The sequence below is a fragment of the Zosterops lateralis genome (genome assembly GCF_965231275.1).
Source record: "Zosterops lateralis genome assembly, chromosome: 14".
NCBI classification, from domain to species: domain Eukaryota; kingdom Metazoa; phylum Chordata; class Aves; order Passeriformes; family Zosteropidae; genus Zosterops; species Zosterops lateralis.
This window is the reverse complement of record NC_139774.1, coordinates 9807266-9830677: the sequence shown is the minus strand read 5'-3', so window position 1 is coordinate 9830677 and position 23412 is coordinate 9807266. Positions and strand designations below refer to the sequence as shown.

The window sequence follows — 23412 nt, the reverse complement described above, 5'->3', positions numbered from 1 at the left end:
ATTTTCAAACACATAAACATTTACTGAATCCTGAATTCTTTCCAAGAACTGAACTTTTAGCCCATATTATGGGACTGTTTTTTACAGATTTACCATTGTCTCCCCGGGTTTATTTAGTGATGCTTTGCACTTGCACACTTCAGGCAATAAGAGATTTCTTTCCCTTCCAGCACTGCAGGGTCTGGGGCACAGGGAGGAGGAGGAAGGTGCAGTAAGAGCACCAAGCACTGTGATGATGCTGCACCAGACTGTTCAGGGCTTCTCTTGGACACTGAAGCAGAGGCTGGGAACTTTCACAGTGAGAGCAAACTCTGCTGGAGTCCAGCAGCTGCTCATAGAAGTGGCAAAATAAAAAGCAGCACTAAAGTGGAACAGGTAGTTTTGGTGGATTATAACCAAGAGTGGTTTGATTTGCTAAACTGAAGTTCTGGCCCCAAGGACCATGAGCTCTGTGGGCTGTGGATACCCTCAGCTGCTCCTCATGCAGGTTTACAACATCTGAAAGCTTACTGTGTTCTTGACTAAAAAATTTGTAGTAATGCTTTTTTTTTCTTTTCTTTTCTTGAAACATTCAAACAGATTTGTTTTCACCCAGGTACTTGAAATGTAGGGGTAGCACACATTTTTTCTGTGTGTGAACTCATTTCTAACTAAGCCAGAGTATGATTTCTGCTGTTGAGAGGCAGAGGTGCAGAGGTGCAGAGGGTGGAACTACCCTTGGACAGCCAACAGTGAGAAAATTAGAGTGTTGATGTCTCACAACAAAATCATTTTGCTTTTGTATATCAGCTGCACAGATGCCTTCATATTTTATGTTCTTATTTTAATCTGTACCAATATGATCCTTTCCTGTTTCTCTTCAGTGTTGGCAGAGGACTTGTGTCAACATTTACCTTTAGGTGTCAAGCTGTGGCTTCTCTGTAGGTGTAAAGCTGTTGCTCCTCTGTAGGAGGTGACATTCATTTCCCTTGGCAAAATTATCATTGCTCTATTCTTTTAATTGCAAATGTTGAGTGCCCATCTCTGTCTTCTCAGCAGCTCTGCTCATAACCACCACAAAGCAAGAGCACCTTTCTCTTTCACGAGTTTTAACTTAATTAACAGGAAGATACACAAATTGGGTTGGGGAAAAGAAAAAGAATTAAACAGAACACCAGATGGCTGTGTAAATCCTATTTAAGAGAGAGCTGGAACAGGAACTTTTTCATAACTATATTATTAATAATTAACATATGGAGGATGCTCTGAACAGAATACTCATGGCTGCATTAGATTATAACTTTTCACTGCGTCGGTCACACGATTCAGAGACTTGAGGGCATGAGAAGTCCCAGCTCTCATTAACTGCTGCAGAGCCTGAATGGGAGCTGGGGAGAGTTAGTCCCTGAATGGGCAAGAGAATCAGCCCTGCCTGTGCTGGGGAAACTGTTCTGCCCCCCAAAATGTGCAGTAACAGACACTGCCCCAAACTCAGCTCCACCAGAGCATCCTTAGGAAAGTCACCTGGGACGGCTTGGGTTTTGCCTGGCAAGCACAGGAAAATAAGGTGGAGAACAGAGGGCAGGAGAAACCCAGAACTGACAAGGAGTTCTGCCAGGAGGAGAGCAAGGAGTGTCTGTGCCTCATGCCATGGTGGGTGGGATGTGAGTGCTCTCAGTTTGCAGTTATCCTGCACAGTGCTGGGGGTGCCCTGGGGAGGGGCTGCTGCAGGGGAAAGGGGAAAGGCACACCAGGGCCTGGCCCACAATCTGCACACCAACCTCAACAGCAATGGAAAACTGCATTTGGGTAACCCAAACGAAATTATTCACATCCACAACTTTAGTTTGGGAATTTCTCGTAGGACAAACATTGATCTTTCAGTGTCCCAGCGGCTGTAGCACACACAGATGTGGCTTGGAACAGGACAGGGTTATGGTTTATCATCTGGGTTATGGTTTACCATCTGATGAGAAGCCTCAAGGAGAAGAACTCCTCAGTCAAAAGGGTTTTCAGAAAGTTGTATTTTTGTTTCTGCAATCCCTCATTAATTTTTTTCCCCACATCTTAGTTTCAGGAATATTTACCTGAAGTCTTGTAAAGTCATTGATGGCTTGGACAGTGGTGGTGCGAAGAAAAGTATCTCTTTGCTTCTATCAGGGGAGAGCCAATGAATAGTGTAAAATGTAATTTAATAGCAGTGGAAACACTGTGGTCATTCCGGACTCTAAAGCTTATCCATGTGATTTTTTCTTTTTACATTTTTAATTGCATATTGCAGATGTTTTGACAGAGGTGGAAAGGGAAGGAGTTACTTCCCTTCCTCACAAAATGCATTTCTATATCTGAGTATTTCATTAGCAAGGTTCCTTCCTCCCACTAAAATCTGTGACTATGATTATTTCCTTTTTCCCAGATGTTTTAATTTCTTTTCTTTTCCTTGATGAATCTCATTTTGTTATTTCCTGTACATCCATCAATCCTCTTAAGGTTTCAATGAATCATTTCTTCATCCTGAATATTGTCTGCAGTATTCCCAGTTTACTGTAATATGCAGACTTAATTATTTTCATTTGCAGTGTCACAGGGTCTTAAATATCCATCAAGATACAGACAAGCACAAGAACACATCAAAACCATTATGTGGATGTACATCTGAGATGAAAGGACTTAAAATTACCTTTATTAATAATTAATAATAAAATTCCCATAGAAAAGAGCAATTTATATGGTTTTTTACAAACCTAACCTTAGCTGACTCCAATTTTGACTTTTCCTAGTTCCCCATAGGCAATAGACCTGTAAAGGTGTATTTGGGGTGGAAATTCAGATATGGATGAGCAGAACACTTAAAATAAATACAAATAAATCGGTATTTCAAGTTACTGAGGGTCTTTTCCCAAGTGGTGTTCAAATGTGGATCTGCATGGGTGCTGTCCCAGGGTGAGTCTCCCCTGTGTGAGCTTCTTGTCACATACATTCTTGTGGATGTCTGCATTAGGGCACATTTTTGGGACTCTATACCTGATGGAGAGAGGAGTCTCATCCTCTGAGTGAGTCTGTCTCCCCCTCAGCCCTGCTGGGAATAAATCCATCTCCACCAGAGGTATCTGAGCCCAAACACCAGCCCAGTTTCCTCACCATGCAGCCAAGGGAAAACAGTTCCTGGCTCTCCTGGGGGAGGAAGAGGCTGTGGTGTTTTAAATCTCTCCTTCTATGCCCTCTGTGGCTGTTTTTTTAGATACCAAAGGCACACTGTTGTTTGGTAGTTTTTTTATTGTGGCATGTTTTCAGATGAATAATTCAATAACAAGGATTTTCAAGTGGTTTTGATTTTGCACAGATACAAAAATCCTGGAATCTTAAAGGCTGGGACTTGCAATTCAATTCCATGTTTTCAGATAAATAATTCAGTGATAAGATTTATTCATATATGTAAAAAGAAGAGAAATCAGACAGTAACAATACATCTCTTCAGAAAACATGCAGCCCAGTAGAAAAAGAAACTGAAGTTTTCCAAAGAGCCAACCATCTTATTCCTTACCTTAGAGAAGAACACTGAGCCCAAAAAAAGCCCTTTTTGTCTCAGGAAAGTCAAATTATAAAGAAACTTAAATCAAAGCAAGGTTTAAACTGAACCAATCAAAGAATTTGTGTAAACTCTACATTTTCTAGTTACTCACATCAAACATACCAGATTTGCCTTTTCATTTCATATGGTATAAAATTAACAGAAGAACAACAAAAGTCCCTTCCACTATTACTATTAATTTTGCCTTTCCAGTCGGCACTGAAGAACATTAGTGTCAATGGACAAACTGCATTTGCAGAGGTCTTGGCAGTTTTATTGACCCCATTATTTTTGTTTTCTATTAAACTAATTTGCGTTTATTGGGTTTTAAGTTGTGCCTGGTCAAAGCCTGATTCCACCCACGTCACTCATCCCAGCAGGGTCATTCCCTGCCCTTTCCCTGCCCTGAGCCTCACAGGGGCTTTGGGGCCATCACACAGCACTGGGGTGACCTGCACTGCCCTGGATCTGTCCTGTCACCTCTGCAAAGTGAGATCCCAGTCCTGTTCATGCACCCACTGATTTAGCAGGGAGCAGATCTGCCCCAAACACTCTTGTTTTTATAGAGCACAACGAGTCACAGGAGCTATGTGAAGGTTTGAGTGTTCAAAATCGTCATTTTGTACTGGATAATACAGGTCAACCAGCAAATGGATCCAGATACTGGATTTCAATAAAATTGGAGAACGTGTGACTATCCTGGGGTTTGATGTATTTGCCCTCTGCCAAATGGCTCTGATGAGAAAGATGTTTTGGTTCAGAAGGAAGCAATGTGAAAGGTTTTGTGAAAGGTGCAATTTCTTACTAAAACTGTACTAAATACTTGTGGGTTTATGCCCTAAAAGTAACTCAGAGACTGGAGTTGCACAATTAGTTGGGGTTTTTTTTTCCTGATAATCCTGACTCATCTCGGCCTTGCTTACAAATACAAAACTTTTCCCTTTGCTACAGGTTTAAAAATGCTGAAGTTATACTCCAGACAGCAGGTCTGAATATTCACCAGGCCTGTCACAAAGCCCATCTGCAGGATGAGCAAGAACCTCATGAATATTTGTGTGATGCCATTAGACAGTCAAATGAAGCCCAGGGACAGAGGGAAAGCTGCAGCAATCCTCAGGGCAGGGACATTTCCCTGTTCTCTGGGTGTCTGCAGCAATCTCTCAGAGGACCTTGTGTCACACAGTGTTTCCTTTCATGCCGTGGTCAGATCCCATTGAAACAAGGTTTGAGCTGTTGAATTTTCTTTCATCTTTTTTTTTTTTTTTTTTTTTTAATCTGGACAACAGAATTTGGACCTGTTTTTACTCTCTCTTATAAGGTTAGTCTAATGCAAAGTGTTTTTAAAACAGGGCCCATGGCCATGGATAGAATTTAACTATAATTAGAGCAGGAGGTTTTTTGTGAAAAGGTCCCAGTGTCACAGCATGGATCTTTGGAATGGGACTTCATTTGTTATTTTTATATTCATTATATTTTATTTTCATTAGCAGTAGGGCAAGTACTTTTCTATTTCTTCCTTACACTTCCTGCAGTTTTATTTGCCTCTTTTGCAGCCTCAACAGCAAAGAGTGAACCAAGTTCCAGCCATATTTACCCTCCCACAATTTCAGCTGTCAGAATTTAATACCGCATGCATTTGCTAAAAGTAAAATTTTTCCCCACTCCAGAGCATGAAATATATACATAATTTAATCTAGAATATCCCAAATGCTTCTGCTGAGGTCTCAGATTAGTTTTTTGCAAGACAAAGGGCTCTTTGTTCACTTGGAGGTTTTCAGTGCAGAGTACAACGTGGAGATAAGGAAAGGCTTCTGCCTGTGCTGGTCTTTCCCTGCACTGTGTGTTTTCCAGCAAACTTCAGTAATTCCCACTGAACTCTGTAATCTTCTGCTTTGCATCAAGTGAAACGACTCTGTAATGGGTCTTTTACTGAATAAAAAAAACTGTTTTGACACATTTTCTACCTTTTTTTTCCACCCCCAAAAATGTATGTTTCAGTTCAAGTAAAGTATTTTATTCAGTGTAAATGCAGAGCCTTTATTTAGGCTTCAAGTCCTAAAAATGCCTAAAATAGAAAAGGAGTCTTCAAAAGGGAAAAGTCTTATAAAAGCAAAGAAACTATATTTCGTTTTAATACATTCATTGATTTTTTTGGCCTGTCATTTGCATGTGGGCATCTGTTTACCTCTTAATTCATCTGATCCTCTTTGGTGAAATGGCAGTGCATTTTTCACCCTTCAGGGAAAGAACAGTAATATCCTGCTTTGACCTTTCCCTGAGATTTTCCACCCCTGCCAGTGTTTGCTGATACTCCCACAGTCTTCAGCAACCTGCAGAAAAATGATGATTTCATTTCTCCTTTGGTGAAGGCTTTGCTGGGAGAAACACGGCACTGCCTGAGCAGCAATCCCAGCTTTCCCTCCCTCCTCCCTCCCTCTGGTTTTGCTCAAGCACAGCAAACCTGCCAAGAAAACCTCAATTCCCCTTCCAGACCAGCCCTGGCTTTGGTCCTGCTGGGAACACGAGCATGGAAAGCTCATCTCAGGCTGTGTTTTTCTGTGAAGTGTCAGGAAATCTTCATGAAAATTCTGCTGTACTTTAAACTTTCCAGAGCTCACAACGTGTGTGGTTCAGATCCCACCTGGTTTTCCCAGTGTGTGGATCCCTGCAGGAGCACTGACTGCTCCTCTGGTCCTGACAACACACAATGGTTTGGGTTGGAAAGGGACCTTAAAGATCACCCAGGTCCAACCCTTCTACCATGGGTAGGGCTGGCAAAATGGGAAAAGCCATGGATGCAACCCATTTGCTGCCCCTTTCTTTTTCACTTATAGTTCAGGGGCACAAGGGGACAATTGAAACCCTTTGGATGACTCATTTGAGTCAGCATTTTCCCTCGGATTTCTGGCATTTGAAGGATTACACACCCAGCCCAGGGTTCCTGTGAGCAGGTGCTGCAGCCTAAAAGGTGTTAATAAATGTAGGTGTGCAGAAGCAGAGAGCTACATCAAAAGATAAATGCTTAATAATGAACCCAGAAAGGTTGTTCCAAGGACATGAATGCAGCTACATGATGGAAAGAGAAATTGCTCGTCCCTGCCCCTGCCAGTGTCTCTTGACATCCCCAGTGTTCTCCTGAAAGTCTATTTATGCAGCTCCTTTTCAGCTCACACTCGGTGATTAAACACACTGAAGTTTGCCATAAGGCTGACAAGGAAGGCACAAGCTGAGAGGACCTGACAGGGGCACCTCGGGACTTTATAGTCACAGGTTCATGATGTTAGTTAGCTCTGATATGCAGAGTTTTATCTGCTTTCACTGCTTCACTGATGAGCTTTGCCTTCCTAGCACAGCCCCTGGCTATTCAGTGTAGGTACATTAGCTAAGTGAGGTGATCCTGTCTGAGTGGTTAATTCTTCTGCCTCAGTGGTAGATTTCTGTAGTTTAAAGTGAAATAGAATTATTTCAGTAATAAAAGAGATACTGGCTTCTTTCTGCACCATTAATTCCAATCATCTGAGGCTGACCTCTGTCTCTCAGCTGTCTTGCTGCAAGTTTCCTTATTTCTGCTGACACCATTTTTCTGTCCAAGACAGAGCCTCTCCTCTCCTCTCCTCTCCTCTCCTCTCCTCTCCTCTCCTCTCCTCTCCTCTCCTCTCCTCTCCTCTCCTCTCCTCTCCTCTCCTCTCCTCTCCTCTCCTCTCCTCTCCTCTCCTCTCCTCTCCTCTCCTCTCCTCTCCTCTCCTCTCCTCTCCTCTCCTCTCCTCTCCTCTCCTCTCCTCTCCTCTCCTCTCCTCTCCTCTCCTCTCCTCTCCTCTCCTCTCCTCTCCTCTCCTCTCCTCTCCTCTCCTCTCCTCTCCTCTCCTCTCCTCTCCTCTCCTCTCCTCTCCTCTCCTCTCCCCTCCCTCTGTCCAATATAACAGAAAATAAAAAATAGAAGTCTCTCTATTACAGCATTTTCTATCAGAAGTAACTTTCTATATGTTTATAAAATATAAGGGTACTTTATCATCTGTAGAGTGAACCTCCTGCTTTTATGAACAATTATGCTAAGGAAAAAACCCTCTCATTGTGCTGCAGGAGCTCAGAAGTGTTTCCCCACAGTGCATATAACATGTTAAGCCACTAGAAAGAGCTGTCAGGCATCAAATTAGAAATGTGGAAGAGTGATCACTCATTGTGGTATCCACAGTGGTCTCTGAAACGCCCTCTTTATTCCAATATGTAAAACTCTTCCTTTGGGTCCTTTCAATTCCCACTGAAGTCTTCGAGAAACTTTTTTCCATATTCCAGATAAATATTCATGTATCTCATTTAATCCCCTGTAGCACGGGACAGGGGCTTTTGGAGGTGTCAATACTTCCCTGAGTCTTTCACTGTCTCTCAAAAATGCTGCTTTGGTGGCTTCATTATTTGAGCTGATTGATATGTGATTTGATTAAGGGTATTTTTAGCCTTTTTTAACTTAAAAAGCTGTGTGACTGATAGGCTGGAGGGAAGAACAATTTCCTTTCTATATCAAGAGGTACCAGGAAAAACCACTGCCATCTACTGGGATCCCAGGGCCATGGGACCAGCAGAGCTCCCACCATGGTTCCTGAATGCAGAAACACTGGAAAACACTTTGCTGGAGCTCGCAGATCCTGATGCATTACCTTACTGACTCTGCCCAGGAGATAAAGCACTCAATGCTTTTAAGTGGCTGGTTTTGGAGCCAGGCAATCCCCTCCACTGCCAGTGCTTCCATTTCAATCAGAGATATCCTGCCCTCCTGCACAGCCCTGGTCACACTGCTCTTTCTTGTCTGCAGCACAGGAGTATCCACGGTTTGTCCCTAAAAGCTCCTCGCCTCATTTTCCAGCACTGAAGAAAGGAAAATAGCGTTTAATGGGAACATTGAAAAAGCACTGCAGCATTCAGTCCTCTGAAATTCAATATCACACATCACCATTTGTCACTGTGCTTTGAAGCATTCTGCCTTGGAGCTTTTGTCTCAAGCTCTGTTCCTCTCCGTGCCTAAGTCACTAACCAAAGCATTAGTGTGAGCTTTAACTTGGTGTCAGCGCCCATTCCCAGGGAAGAGAGAAAGTTAATTGGCCCTGTAACATCTCTGAGGAGTTCTAAAATCAGCTGGTAGAGAGAGGGCTGGCAGTGCCCAGGGGTCACTGTGTGTTTCATTAATGTCTGATAGAGAAAACAATGAAACCTGAACTGCTTGCTCTAAGCAAATAACAGATCAAAACCTCATTCATGCTTTGATCTTCCTCATCCTTAACTTATTTTCCCCTCATTTTTGTAATAATCAGAGTAAGATGATGACCTAGGGTGACTTCATGATGCTGAATTGTATCCCCATTCGTCTGTTTAGCCCAGAAATAAATTGTGTGCCTTTAGCCCAGAGCAAAGGTGGGGAGAAGGAGAAGCGGTGGAATTTTTTGGGGCTGTATTAAAAAGCACAGAGATAAGAGCTTCAGCTCTCTCAGGCTCTCAGGCTCTGCTGTCTGCAGCACAGACAGGGAGCAGGAGGGAGCTCTCCTTTGATTTTAGTTTTTTTAGTTAACTGAGGCCAAGAAGTTTTTTGGAGCTGTTCAATTGTTCAGTCTGGGAACACGAGGACTGTCATCCAGGAGCCCCCCAAGCTGCCCTGTGGCTGTGACACCAGACCCAGCCCTGGAGAGACTGAGAACAAACCCAGGACATACCCAGGAAAAGGACTCTTTCTCTCTCTGATCCACGAAGGACTTTCGGAATTTGCCATCTCTTCAGAACAACAAGTGATTCCATTATTTAATATTCATTTGTTCATGTTTGCTTGTTAAATAACAGGTTTTTTCCACTTTTCTGCAAGGAAATCTTTCCCAAACTGGTGGGGAGGAGGGGCTACTTGAATTTTGCTTTCTAGGGGGACATCATTCAGAGGTTTCCTCCCAGATTTGCTCTAAGCCAAGACTTATACTTTTTCGGCACCAAATGTGGGGCTTGGAAAAAAACATGTACGGATTGCAATTTTATATACTTACCCTTTATTGGGGTAAAGCAGTCAGTAGCTATGCTGCTTGAATTCGTAATGTCCCTCTGAGTGGAAACCTTCATGTGTGTCTGGTCCCTAGGGTTTTTTCAGGTTTTAACACCTTTCTGGCCCCTAGGTTTATTTTCCTATCTGGAGATAGTTCTAGTATTGCCCCTAACATGTAGTTTTTACAGTAGAGGGCCACAGATTTGGGTTGCTATTGTGCTGGGCTCGGTGATAATGATTCACAGGGAGTTTACAAAGGTACTGGAGTTTGTGCCAGGTATGCTTGGTTTATGGTTTCTTCACCTTACCCTGTGTTCTAGTTCCAGCAGCATGTTTTGGGAGTTTATTAGTATTGGCACATAGTTTATTAGAGGAGGAGCAGGGGATGAGGCTTTTCAGCCTTTCCTTTCCCTCTTCTCCTTTAATCTGTTACTTGTGGAGAATGTTCAGTTTCCCCTGAATGTCAAAGAAACCACCCTCCCAGTGTTTCACCTGGTGAGCTTCCTCTGTATGGTCTGAAACTTCTCTAGAGTGAGGGCTGAGATGTCCAGAGGAGCTGATGAGACCCCTGACCCAGGAGTGGACCCAGCTGTGGGAAATCCTGAGTGCTGTGGGGAATGGGAGGGTATGGGCCAAAGAGATGACAGATGAACACCAGCTAGACTCTGTGGCCCTCTGCCTGTCTTTATTGCCTTGTTCAAAATGAATCGTTCCACTGAACTGGGTTTTATGGCAATTCCTTCTCAATTTTCCTATATTTGTGTTTTCACTGTAACTGTTTCCAGACAAAGCAAAAAAATGGACAGATTAAAATGTTTGATGAAGTCTCTGAAATGCCAACCAGAAGTCTTTGACTCTCTCATTGTCAAGGACAACTGAATTTCTTTGTTTGAATCAATTCTCATAATGCAGTGAACAATTGCAAGAGGAGGAGGAAGTCTGGATATTGCTTGGGCCCTTCACCTCAGGATCCTGCACATTCACCAGTGTCATTTCCCTTTTCATGAGACACTACAGGTGGTGTTGAATTCATGATATCTAAAAACAAAATTTGCAAAAGGGATCAGTTCTCTACTGAGCTTCCTTCCACCTCATTTTTCTGTCCATTTGCCAGGAGGATAACAAGCTCAGGCAGCATTAGGACGAACATAAACAGCAGGCATTAGGAAATGCCTCCTTGTAGTACTGCTCTCATCACCTCAACCTTGAACTCTAAATGCTCAGAAGGACTAGGACTCATGATTTATAATTATCTTTTTTTGAAAGCTTTCTTTTTCATGAAAGCAGCTTAAAAGAAAGCATATTAAAATGTTAATATTTCCAGGAAAAAATTCTAATGACAAAGGAGGTTAAAAGTACCTATCAGTTTTCTTTGTTCTGATTGATTTATTCAGTGGAAGGGGTACAGTCTCATTTTTTTTCTTTTTTCTTTTGGAGAACTGTAGACCTCAAAGCCTAATTCATCTCAAAAGTGTATTTTAAACAGCTGCTAATGTGCTATTAATGAAAGGAAAGTATTACTCCAGAGCAATCCTAATTACTGTGCAACTGTATTTCCTCCTGAACAGTAACAGTTTGTTATGCAAACATCTCAAAAAGAGTCCATTAAGTTCCCGAATCGATCATCGTTCGCAGACAGAGAAGATTAAAGCACAGCTAGAATTTTCCTCTGCTTTTCAGTCCCAAGAAAACTACAGATGACAGCTGAAATCCTGCAGCTGGGTGAGCTTACAGGGCTGATCCAGGGCAAGGGGCGGCTGCCAGGCTGGTCCCTGTCCCTGTCCTGTGGCTGCCAAGCCCTCAGCAGCCTCTGCTTTCCTCCTCTCTTTTTTTCTTGATTCCCTTCATCCTCTCCTTCACCTCCAGAAAGTTCTACTCTTTGAAAGATTAGAGCATTTTGCATTTCCCTTCTAGGAACATTAATTCAGCCACCACACTAATAAATGAAGCCCTCAGTTACACTAATGCAATTAGCTGCATCAGCAACATATTTATTTGTCTTTTTTTTTCTTTCTGTTATTTTTCATTTTAATTATCCTTCTTTGTGATTAAAGATAGCCACATTCTAAATTCAATCACCTCAAAGAACAGTAAGAACTAAAGAAGTTTAATCTTTTATTATAAAACTCTTAGGTAGGATCTGGTGGGGCTGTAATTTTGCCATTAAGAAATTGCCCTTTTCACTTTTCTGCTGCTCACCTTTCCTTTTTCCTCTTTTTTTTTTCTTTACTTCTGAACAGTAAACTGAAGAAGAGTCTCAGTTACAGGGTACAAATCAGGTACTTTCTGTACTAGAGCACCACAGCTTTTCCTTCTGGTTTTGAATTTGTCTTTTTGTCCTATCGGTAAAGAATGAGCTGTCATATTTTGAAAGGTACTCTGAGATAAAGCATTTAAAGTAGCAAAACCAGCCAGATCTCATAATTTGCAGGAGAGCCCTGCAGAATGGCTCCCTTTGGGTCTTTACAAAGTGAATAGAACAATATAATATTAGCACTGTGTCAATGGCCTCTGTCCTTAGCAAAGTCACCACGGTGTTTTTCAGCTTGATTTCCTCTGTGTCTTTTCTGAATCTCAGGGTATCCTGTCTTACCCCAAGAGGTAACTTGCTCAGAGGTATTTTGTCAGTGCTGACAACTGATGGATTTTGGGGTTTAGCTCAGACATTCTGCTTTTTAATCATATAAAAACATCTTTTCTTTGGAGAAGACAAGGAGCAGGAGTGATGCACATTCTGCCAGTACCTGGGGGTCCTGTGTGCCTGGTTTGCAGTTTTCTGTTTGTTTGTTGGATAACAAAGACATGGCCTGTCATGTTCCATGGGCAAGTTCAGAAGGTTATTCCCTGAAATCTCATCTTCCTCAGACAATGCTACTGATGTGTAGCAATATTTCTGTATAACAGGCCAGTCTGATGCACCAGCCAAACTGGTTGTGAGTAGTATTATCAAACCACCTGCAGTTTTGTTGTTAGAGCTCTCAGGAATTCATCAGGGTTACTGAGAAAACAACAGGATCAAAAATAAGAAGAGAGCCTGAGAAACTGTCTGGAAAAAATGTAAACCCTAGACAGGGAAAGCACAATGTGCTGATGGACGCTTGACCAATTGGATGTCATGAAGGATGTGTGTCTGCCCCATGAAGAAGCAGCTTGGCCAATCCAGAGATGTATGTCCACACAGACAGTAGACCTAGAATCTATATCTGCCATGTAATGTAGACAATAAACAGCTTCTGTTGGAATCATATTGATTTGGTTATTCAGTGGCCCATTTCCCCCTGCACTGATCTCTCTGTTTCTGGTTCTCTTACAGTTCGTTGCTCACCCCAACTGCCAACAGCAGCTGCTCACCATGTGGTATGAGAACCTCTCAGGCTTAAGGCAGCAATCCATAGCTGTGAAGTTCCTGGCTGTCTTTGGGGTCTCCATCGGGCTGCCCTTCCTCGCCATCGCCTACTGGATCGCTCCCTGCAGCAAGGTACAAACTCCTCATTTACAGCCACTCCTACCCAGGCCTGGCATCAAACCTCACATTTGCCCATAAAGCTGTTGGGAAGTGATTGATGGTATCCTCTGAGATTATCCCAGGGGAGAGCAAGCTTGAGGTGCTGCTCAATGGACACAAATAGAACTGTCAGAGTTTGAGATTTGCCTTTACATGGGGTGGTGGACAAAGAGGGTGAGGGAGTGTGTTACAAGAAAACAAAAGGAAAAAGAAATATATAGGAGATAACAACATAGGAATGGGGTGAAGAAAAAATAGAAAAAATAGAAGAAAAAAAAAGAAATGTATAGGAAATAACAAGATAGGAGTGGGATGAAGAAAAAATAGAAGAGCCACCAAAACTGGAAATAACTGAAGGAGAAGATTCTTGTTTTAGTTAATTCTGATGTTTAAATTGTTGTTCTTTTATGCACTTTTTGTTCTGGGTTCCTCCCTTCTTCAAGGCTCCTTTATTACCTTTCCTCCTTCTCTTTGAGCTTGTGGTTTCAATTAGTGGAGCATTATTGTGGTTTTAGTTGATAGAGCATTATTGTGTTTTTAGTTGATAGAGCATTATTGTGCTTTTAGTTAATAGAGCATTATTGTGGTCTTAGTTAGTGGAGTACTATTATGACACATGGGCCTGAAAGTCTGGAAAGCTCCAGGAAAACTCTAAGTGTTGCAGCAAAGACTAGACTTAATCATAAAATCTTTATGGTTTTGAGGGAAAATATGGTGAAACTTGGAATATTGCTGTATACCTAAATATAGATCAGGTGGAGGAGTGAAGTTTGTTGAGACTTAGAGGTCAAAGGACCAGAGCCAATCATTAGCTTAGGTAAAATCTCAAGTTGTTTGTGGTATGAAATCTGTAGAGGTTTCACCCTGAAAGAGTCTGCTCAAACAAGTGCAGATAAATAGGTGTGTGGCTGAGTGATAAATAACTTTGTCACTGCTCTTGCCACAGAAAAAGGAGTGGCAGGGAGGAAGATCATTTCACATTCAGCAATAGCCAACAACATCATCCCTCACAAGGTAGATTTCTTCTGCAGGAGGATTGTCACAGGTACTTAAATTGGATCAAAATGACCCCTGGTGCTGGTATTGTATTCTTGAAAAGTCTTGAAAGTATCTTCTCCCAATTTCTCTAAAAAACAGTGAAGAATCCTTTCTAAATTTGTCAAACTCAGGTAGTTATAGATCCATCAATTAGTATTGAGGAAAGACTATAGTTTGAAACACATAATAATGCAATCAGAAAAACAGTCATTCAGTACTTCTGAGATAATAAAACATATTTAAGCCTTGGTCTCCTCCAAAATAGCTCCAAGAGGAATACTCTGTGTTAGAGTGTATGAGGATGTAACTTCATCTCCTCTCAAGGTCTGTATCAACACAAAGCCCCTCAGTTTTCATGGATACCAGACAGGCTCCAGAGGTGCTCCCAGAGAAGTGCATGTGAAAGCCAGGCTGTGCTGTGGGTAGTTTTGTCTGGGTTTCAGGGAATTATTGTGGGGAATTATGAGCTTGATTCCCTCATGTCAGACCTCAGTCTAGCAGGGATTTATGGAGCTGTTTAATTTCCTTCACCTCTGTTGAATGTGCTGGGAGTTGGCACACCAGCCTACAGCAACATTTGCGGTGTAGTCTCAGAATTACAGAGGCCACATTTGGATATAGCAATAGGTGGGAAGAACAGTTATACCACAAAGAAGTGAAGAATTTAAAATAAAAATGTAAAAACTAAGGGGAAATGAACTGAGGTAAAGCCCCCCTAAAACTAAGATAGTTTTACAGCAGAAGTAAGAAATTATTGAGAAAGTTACTTGGTTTTAATTTCTTTAGGTAAGTGTATTAAAATTTAAAAATGGGAGGTGGGGGTAATACTTAACTTTTCATCAGCTTTGATTTCATTCATTCATTCGTGCATTTCATGCATTCTCATTTTTCAATGTTCCTTCCTTTTCACCCCACTAGACTGTGAAAAACCACATGTAACCTTCTAGCACAAAGTCCAATTGAAATTTCTTTCAAACAGGTATTGTCTTCTAATGCATGGATTTGTCTTGATCAGAACAATGTACTCTTGATTTTTGATTGGGGCCTGTGATAGAAATAACTGAATAACAAGTGCAATTTTTTCCCTAAGGATTGGTACCTCACCCAAAATCATCACTGTTAATTTCAAGGGCTGCAGGTTGATCCAAGGGCTCTGGTATCCTCTCACAGTGTTAATGCACAGAATTCTGCACAGGCAGCCTCTCCACTCCGAGCAGCCCAGTTTTGTCCTGGTCAACTTCACAAGTGTTTTATTTGTTTTCTACTGATGGAAACAATCTTGATGTTACACAAATGAGCAAATAAATAATTTTTCCAGAGTAATAATCAGTTAAGATATTTAACTTAAATCAGGCCAGTCTTCAGAGACACACAGGTGTCCAGGTGTGAGTCAGGGGCTCATTTCTGAACCAAGGCAGTGAGAAAAATGGAGGGAATCTCTAAACTGGAAAACTGCAATAGGAGCTGTCCTAAGCAACACTGCTGTGTGTCACAGTCTTATGATGATCAAATTCTGCAGCTTCCCATAGGGTAATAGAGTAATTCAGATTCAAAATTCCTTCACTGATGTATCTTAGCTAGGAACATACTCTAAGGCTGATCCTCCCCAACAGATAATTTTCTTTAATAAAGCTCTGTGGGGTTAGAATGCACCATACCAAATACGACCCACAAAAATTTGGTACATAGTATTGACTGGAGCTTGTACCTCAAGCTTACTCTTTTTGTTTCATTCAGTTGCACAAAGCTGACTTTATTAAAACCAGTTTTATTGTCAATCAGTCAGTCATTCATTCACTTCTGGATGCACAGAGTGTTGACATGACCCATGAAGTTTAAGCCCATCCTATCCTGAAATATCCATCGATGTCCTGGAAGCCATGACTCTGAAATAAACTCTTTCTTTATATGTTGGTCTCCAAAATTTTTTTCCTTGGTGATCAAAAGAGAAGAGAGATTGGATAGAAAAATTGCACAATCTGTTGCCTGAAAATGTAAGGACAAGAGCAAGAGGGGCTGTTTGGATTATCTGCAGAGCTTCAAGATGTGTTTTCTTTCTTCTCCAGTTGGTTGAAGTGCATGTTCAAACACTGCAACACTGAGAGGTCACTCATACACAGCCCTCATTGTCTGGGCTGTTCTCTCACTTTCCTGAAGCCACTCTGGGGATTTGTGGACTGCAGCTCCCACTGCAACAGACTTTACACTGTTTAAGCACTGGAACTTTAATGGTTGCCTCTGCCTGAGCCATATCTGCACCTTTTAACCTCTAAAATAAATGAGATCAGTACAATAGTATCCTTCATGCTTCTGCTATGGGCATAGTACTGAGGATAGTAATGGATTTTTTTCTTTCTGATATTTCTATCCCTTTTTGTTTCCATCTCTTCGAGCATTTGAAAAAATTTGTAATGATATCACACTATATATTTTTGTTCTGACATGACTTTCCTATCAGAGATAGGATACTAAGTCATGAAATGATCTACTCTCTTAAGAATGAACCTTTGTATTCACACACTGGCAGTGTTTCTATCTTAGCAGTAACAGCCAGACACTACCCTGCAATCCTGGTTTGATGAAAGGTGGTATTTTGATTTTTGAAAAAATCAAAAATCGATACACTCATGCAGTTACACACCTTGAGTTCAGCTGTATCATGTTGTTTGAAAAATCTTATTGTCATAAAGCATTAGACTGGCTGGAGGAACAGACACTTCATTAGTTTTTTACAGAATATTTTAGTCAACACCTTCTGTAGCTCTTAGCTAAAAATCAGATTTCTGAGAAGATATAAAAACCATCAGCTCAAGAAAATAAAGGTAATCTTTCTGCAGTAATAAATGGGACAAATGGCTGATGTAATGCTAACTAAATGAAAATTTCTGTTAAATCATGAGAGAAGTAAGGGAAATAACCCATAGAGTTCATTTGGTTCTGTAATACACAGGATTATTTCTCTAATAACTGAGACTATGCTACTTTAATCTAAGGCTTTTATTTTTTACATTTCTATAGACAGCAGAAAAAGTCTAATTATGTGGAGAGGATTCATGATTCAATAGGTAATGCTTTTTCTCTTTTAGTGAATTCAGGCTAGAAATGAGTCTCATACAGATTGCAAATGCACTTTCTTAAAAACATCTTGCTGAGGATCCAAGGCTGTTGTTACACTTTACTCTTGCAATCTGAACTCTCTCAGGTCACAGGAGGAAAACTTCTGAGATTATTACTGTGTGATTTCAGACCTATCCCATCACCCCACCAGCTCAGTACTGGAATCATAAATTCTACTACAAAGCATAAATCTACACAGCATCAACCATAAAAACTGTTGAGAACTAAACCAATGGTGACAGCACTGGAGGTGAACCAGAACTGAAGGTGTTGAGACTGGTTTTAACACACTTTATCCACTCCTATGTCTGCCATATTATTCCCAGAGAAGACTAAATAAACTTGGGTTTCAACCCAGTGCAACATCTACCCTATTAAACAAGTCCTTATTGACCTCCGAGAATGTTAATAAGGCCCCAGGAAAGAGCAGAGATTTTCATTTTCTTCAATGGCAAATCTCTCCAGTATTTAGAAACATGCACGTTTTCCTGTAGGATTTCCTATTCTGTCAACTTTATAAAATATTTTACTGACATTTTAAAAACTCTGATAAGAAAAAGAAATAAACCCCAGAATCTTAGGACTTCCTTTGAATTTCTGCTAGACCTAGAGACCTCTGCTTTTGAAACATTTCCTGTTCTGCCATAAGCAGCAACCAGGGCTCCTTGAATTAATCTGCTATTGGAGATAAATATGAAAACAACTCATTTCCTTTTTATGTCTTTTTTCTTATGAAGTTTTATTATCAAATCAGTGGATATTAAGAAAAAATTGATGATACTTTGGCATCAAAGTGAATGAATCAATGAATAATATACTGAAAAAAAAATATCCAGCCTCAGAGAGGAGTTTGGAAAGGCCCCATCCAGGCCAGCTCTTCATTGCTCCAACACTGCAGGCTTCAGCTCTAGTGCTCCTGAAAATGCTTCTACTATTTTCTAACTTTCTGTAGTAATGTTTTCTTGGTTAATAGAAAATGTAAAATGAGAGGAGTGATACTTAAATTCATTAACAAAGAAAGATTTTCAAGAGGAGCGGAACAATTATCGGTAGTGAAGAGACCTGCTGCTCTTGTCCTTGGCTTGATGTCTTGAAATAAATCCTTGTGTCCTGGGAGTAATTCTCCAGCTTTTGTGCTAATTATGAGAGAAAACTATGATAGCAAAGCATATGAAAAGCATTACCAAAGAATATTTAAACAGAAGGCTATTTCTTACACATTGATAATGAACTGAGAAGTCACCATTAATAAAAGATTCTAACATATAACAACGATTTAAGGATGAGATTTGTGTCCATCATTAGGATTTATATTGACACACTAGTGCATTCATGTAACACATACACAAACAAATGTCTCTCATATAAATGTCCTGTCTCTTCATTCTCCACTCACCATATGGCCAGGACAATTAGATATTACGTGTGGGTTTAAAGGGCCTTTGTAAGACATTGCCATGCATAGAAAACTACCCAATGCATAATGTCTAGTAACAGCAAATAACAACTTGAACAAATCTAAACCCTACTTAGCTAATGATCCAGAATCAATTACTGAATCCCTTTCACTGTGGGCAAAAGGTTTCAAATTTTTATAGTGAAAAAAACTTGTAGGAGGTGGGTAACTAAAAACCTTATGTCTGTGTCTGTTCCATTGCAGCTGGGACGGACCCTTCGAAGTCCTTTCATGAAGTTTGTGGCTCATGCAGTTTCTTTCACAATCTTCCTTGGACTGTTAGTAGTGAACGCTTCGGATCGCTTTGAGGGAGTCAAAAATCTCCCCAACGAGACCATCACGGACCATCCAAAACAAATATTCAGAGTCAAAACAACCCAGTTCTCATGGACAGAATTGCTGATCATGAAGTGGGTATTGGGTAAGTAAAACCAAAATATCTACAAGGCCTCTGTAGAAATTCAGCCTCATTAGGAGTAGCATGATACATAGTGACAAGACAAAGAAAAAAAGCAAAATTAAAAAAAAAAAAAGAAAACCGCACAAAAAACCAAAACAAACCCAAAACAAATAAAAGCCTGAGCTAAGCAAACAAAAAACCCAAACCAAGAAAACTCCCCCAAAACTGAAACAACCCACTATGAGTCTAGAGGTTGATGTCAAGAGTTTTGATTAAAAGAGGAGCAAAGAAGACTTTGATCTTGGTCACACTTTTGAAAATATGGAATGATGTTACTAAGTTCTCATTGACCTGATTTTTCCACTTTCCATCGTAAATGCTATGGATGTTGCCTATTTACCTGTTGGTTTAATCATTGCATCTTAAAGAAAGTAATATTATAATAGAAACTTGTGGCTTCACTCTGGGAAAAAGTGAACAGAAGGAAGTGCGGTGAGTCTGTCTGATTTATTACCCTGCCATGGGATCCTACTGTAATTCACTGAACCTCAGTGTCTTTATCTGCAAAATGAGTGTAATGTCATTTGCTTTTTTTGTAATCCTCTCCAAGATCTAGTGATGAAACCTGGCAGGCAAGTAAGAGCTGGATTTTATGAAATTTGTAGTACAATTTTTTTTCTGGTGAGGGGACAGTGTGGTGCTCAAATCTTAGAAAAGAAATTAAGTTATTCAACAATTACAAAGTGAGGATTCATGTGGGTGAACCCTTTAAGTGTAAAAGTGTGCCACATGCACAAGTTAAATTTCTGAGGAGTTTCAGATAAATTCATGTCTCACTTTTCCTACAGGCATCATTTACTCCTGGCAGGTCACTTAGTTTGAACCACTAATCTAAACAAGCTCAGGAGAATTTATTGGGAAATTGAGCTTATCAACTCTGCAGAATCTTTGTCTACCTCTTCTGTTGCTATTTTTGCTCACCACCATGGTTTTGATTCTCCTCTTGCAGCAAATAATTCCACTGTTCCATAAGTACTGATGGCATTAAATTCCCCTGAAAAATAGGATATGGCTGCTCTATCTGATGACTTCCTGGCCAATGTTTCTTTGTTCCCTGTCCCCATGATAATCAGAATCCCATACAGGATATTAGGCTAGAAAATACTGAATAGATGCCAGACTGGATGGAGTAAGACTGTAAGATATATTTTTAAAATCATATTAAAGCAGTTGGACAAGATGATTAGATTTTAAACTAGGTATTCTTTTCTTATAGGCAGTAGGTATCTGTCTGCTTGTTGAGTTCCTGAGAGATGAAGAAGAAAACATTTCATTTAAAGTGAAGGTTTTCACTTTTCTGGGAGAAGAAAGGTATTCATTGTACAGACTCCTGAATATAATGAGATTTTCTAATGACTGCCTACATCTGCACTGACAGTCCTCTCTGGCCATTTTACCTGCCTCCATAAAGCTTCAAGTAATCTTTCAGCAATACTGAGGTGAAAGTTTGCTGCACCTGGCCTGCAGACACCTGCACTTGTTGAGCCCCCTGTGTGACCCTGAACTTCAAGGACTGTAAAAGCACTAAGGGTAGCAACTTTTGGTGCAAAAATCTTATAGGTATTATAAATACCTATATGCATGTAGAAATATAATTAAAGTGGCCAATATATACCTGCCTAGTGGCCTTCCCTGACAGAGTGACTGTGTAAGTGCACAAGGACAGGCTGCAGGTGCCATTTAACTGGACTTTTTAATGGATCCCCACAACATGCTTCTCTCTAAATCAGAGAGAGATGGATTTGATGAGTGGACTGATATATGGATAGAAAGCTGTTGGGTCAGTGGCTTGGAGTCCACTGATGGACATCAGTGACAAGTGGTGTCCCTCAGGGGTCTGCACTGTGTTATTTAATACCAGCATTAATGACATAGACAGAGGGCTCAGGTGCACCCTGAGGGAGTTGGCAGATGGTAAATGCTGATGCTGACACACCTAAAGGATGGGAGGCATCATCCAAACAAGTTTAAGGAATTGTGGGGATTTCATGAGGTTAAACAAGACCAACATCCCCCTTGTACGTGGTGCACAGCAATTTTGGTTCATGCATCCAGGGCTCATTACACCCCTTGGCTGTCCCTTCCCTGTGGACAGGTCTTCCCATCTCTTGCCTTCAAACAAGGAAGGCTGGCATTTTCCTTGTGAGCAGTGTGGACAGAATTGTGCACTGAAATCAGGGGGGTTTATTTCTAAATCCCAACTACCAAAGCAGCCAGGGTGGCAGTTAACTCTGGGTAGATGCAATCTGAGCACTGTTAATCTCTTAATCCAACAGCCTTTGGTGGACCCAGGAAGGCTCAAAGGCAGCTCTGCAGCATCAGCTGCTCCTGATTTATGTACCAGGCCAGAGGATATAAAAATCTGACAAACTGTTCCTTTTTGTGCACAGGTGGTGTACAGCACTTGTTGCACACTCCCATTTTTCTTCCAGATGAGCTGTGCCTGTATCTTGACTCTCCTTCCCCTGCTGAAACCAAACCTGCCCATCAAGGTGACAATTCTGATTATCCCTGCTGTGGGAACAAGGGACATGCAGAAGCTGGAGCCAAGGAGCTGCTCATATCCCACATCTCTGAGCACCAAACTCAGGGAAATACCCACTGCCAGAGCCATTGGGGGCCTCAGAAACACCACACTGGGATGTAATCACATCCTGGCAGAGCTGCTGTGTCTAACTGCTTCTCCTTATTTCTTACACCTCATCTTCTGTCCCACCCCTGAATTTTAGCTGATTTTTCTCTTGTCAATATTTTTACTAAGGTGAAATTTTGAATTGCTCTCTCAAAATGTATATACGATTACCCAGCAGTACTGACCAAATAATTATTTTAACTTTTCTACTTGTCCTGAATAGACACTTTTAAAAAATGATTGCCACAAAAATGGGGGAAAGAGCAGTGAAAATTACAGGTCAATAGCATGTTACCTTCGCAGAGGAATTCTAATTTTAGTCAGACTCCTCCATTTTAGACACTTCTTTCTTTATTAATCTGTGATTTAGGTATATTAAGTGAGCAAGATTAGAAATAAATTTGGATGGGAGTCATTTCTGGTCATCAGTGAGCAAGTGCTTTGTTGGCCAATGCTGCCACACATGTGATAGTTCCTTAAGTGCTTTAGTACCTTTATAAAGCACATATGTGTAGTGCACAGGGCTAATGGCTCCTCTCCACCATTTCTAGAACGCTTTTTTTTTTTTCAAGGCAGAAATGTTTTCTTTAATATTTCATCCTCGCTCCAGGAAAATTCCTGAGAAGCCAATTCTTCCACCTTCTCCCTTAGGCTATTTATTATTAAATCTCACTCACAGTGACAGTGTGGGGTGAAGTTCCTGCTTTTACACAGTCAGGCACCATTGGGGAGGAGAGCTGGGAGGCTCCTCCTGCCCTCCCTCTGCCTCTGCACATCTCTCAAGACAGACCTACCCTGGGCATCACCTCTATCAGGTTATAACCTGTATCAGGGTGTATCTCCAGGGAGATTCCAGGGCTTTGGAGGTCACGGGCTCGCTGTGACCTTGGCTGATGGTGCTATGGATAGCTCAGCTTTCTTTTTTCTCTTTAAATCCTCCCCCGTGCACAAGGACTGGCAGCAGCACTTCTCCACTCCTCCACCCTCGGGCTAAATTCCCACTGACCTGTTTCCCTCCCTGCAATCCGCCTTCCCCCTGCACCTCTGGGGACACCCTGTGCTTCCAGGAGCTTCAGGAGTAGCCAAGCAGATGCATTTACATGCCACACCACAAGAGCTTCCAGCAGAGAGGATGAAAGGAGTTCACAGAAGGGAGAAGATTGCAGGAGGTCACATGGAAATTGGCAGTGGCTGCTCCGTCTTGATTAAATGTGAATTTTGCTGCTGCTATGGAAACAGGACGGGGTAGAGCGCAGGAAATATTTATCAGTGGGTTAAATATTCCAGCACTTGAGCTATTCAGGAGCAAGATTTCAGCCCTGGAGCCCTGCTGGGATTGAGAATTGGGCAAATTGGTGAATCTGACCTGAGATCTTTGACTGAATTCACTTGTCCATCCCAGCTCTTCCCAGTAGGACATGGATGTCAAATATTTGAATTCACTGGGTTTGGCATTTAGGTTTATTTGCAAGTCTGTTGTCAGAAATCATAAATTAGGGCTAAACTCAGTGTTTTCAAAGTGGTAGATCAGGCTTTAATATATGGAAATTCATTATTTATTACAGAAAGCTTTATTAAATTGGAAGAACAGAACTTCTGTCTTACACTTTTTTAGTCATGCTAAACTTACTCTTGAAC

The 23412-nt window shown here is 41.2% G+C and overlaps 1 protein-coding gene across 2 annotated transcripts in view; it reads left to right on the top strand.

Moving 5' to 3' along the window:
* TRPC7 (transient receptor potential cation channel subfamily C member 7) overlaps positions 1–23412 on the top strand; it is a gene marked incomplete at both ends in the record, with an annotated part of 63663 nt that overhangs the window by 23402 nt on the left and 16849 nt on the right. For both annotated transcript variants that reach the window (XM_083871914.1, XM_083871913.1), the window contains 2 exons: positions 12880–13044; positions 18887–19103. In XM_083871914.1, coding sequence (XP_083728040.1) covers positions 12880–13044; positions 18887–19103 — 382 coding nt within the window. The remainder of the gene's footprint in view (positions 1–12879; positions 13045–18886; positions 19104–23412) is intronic.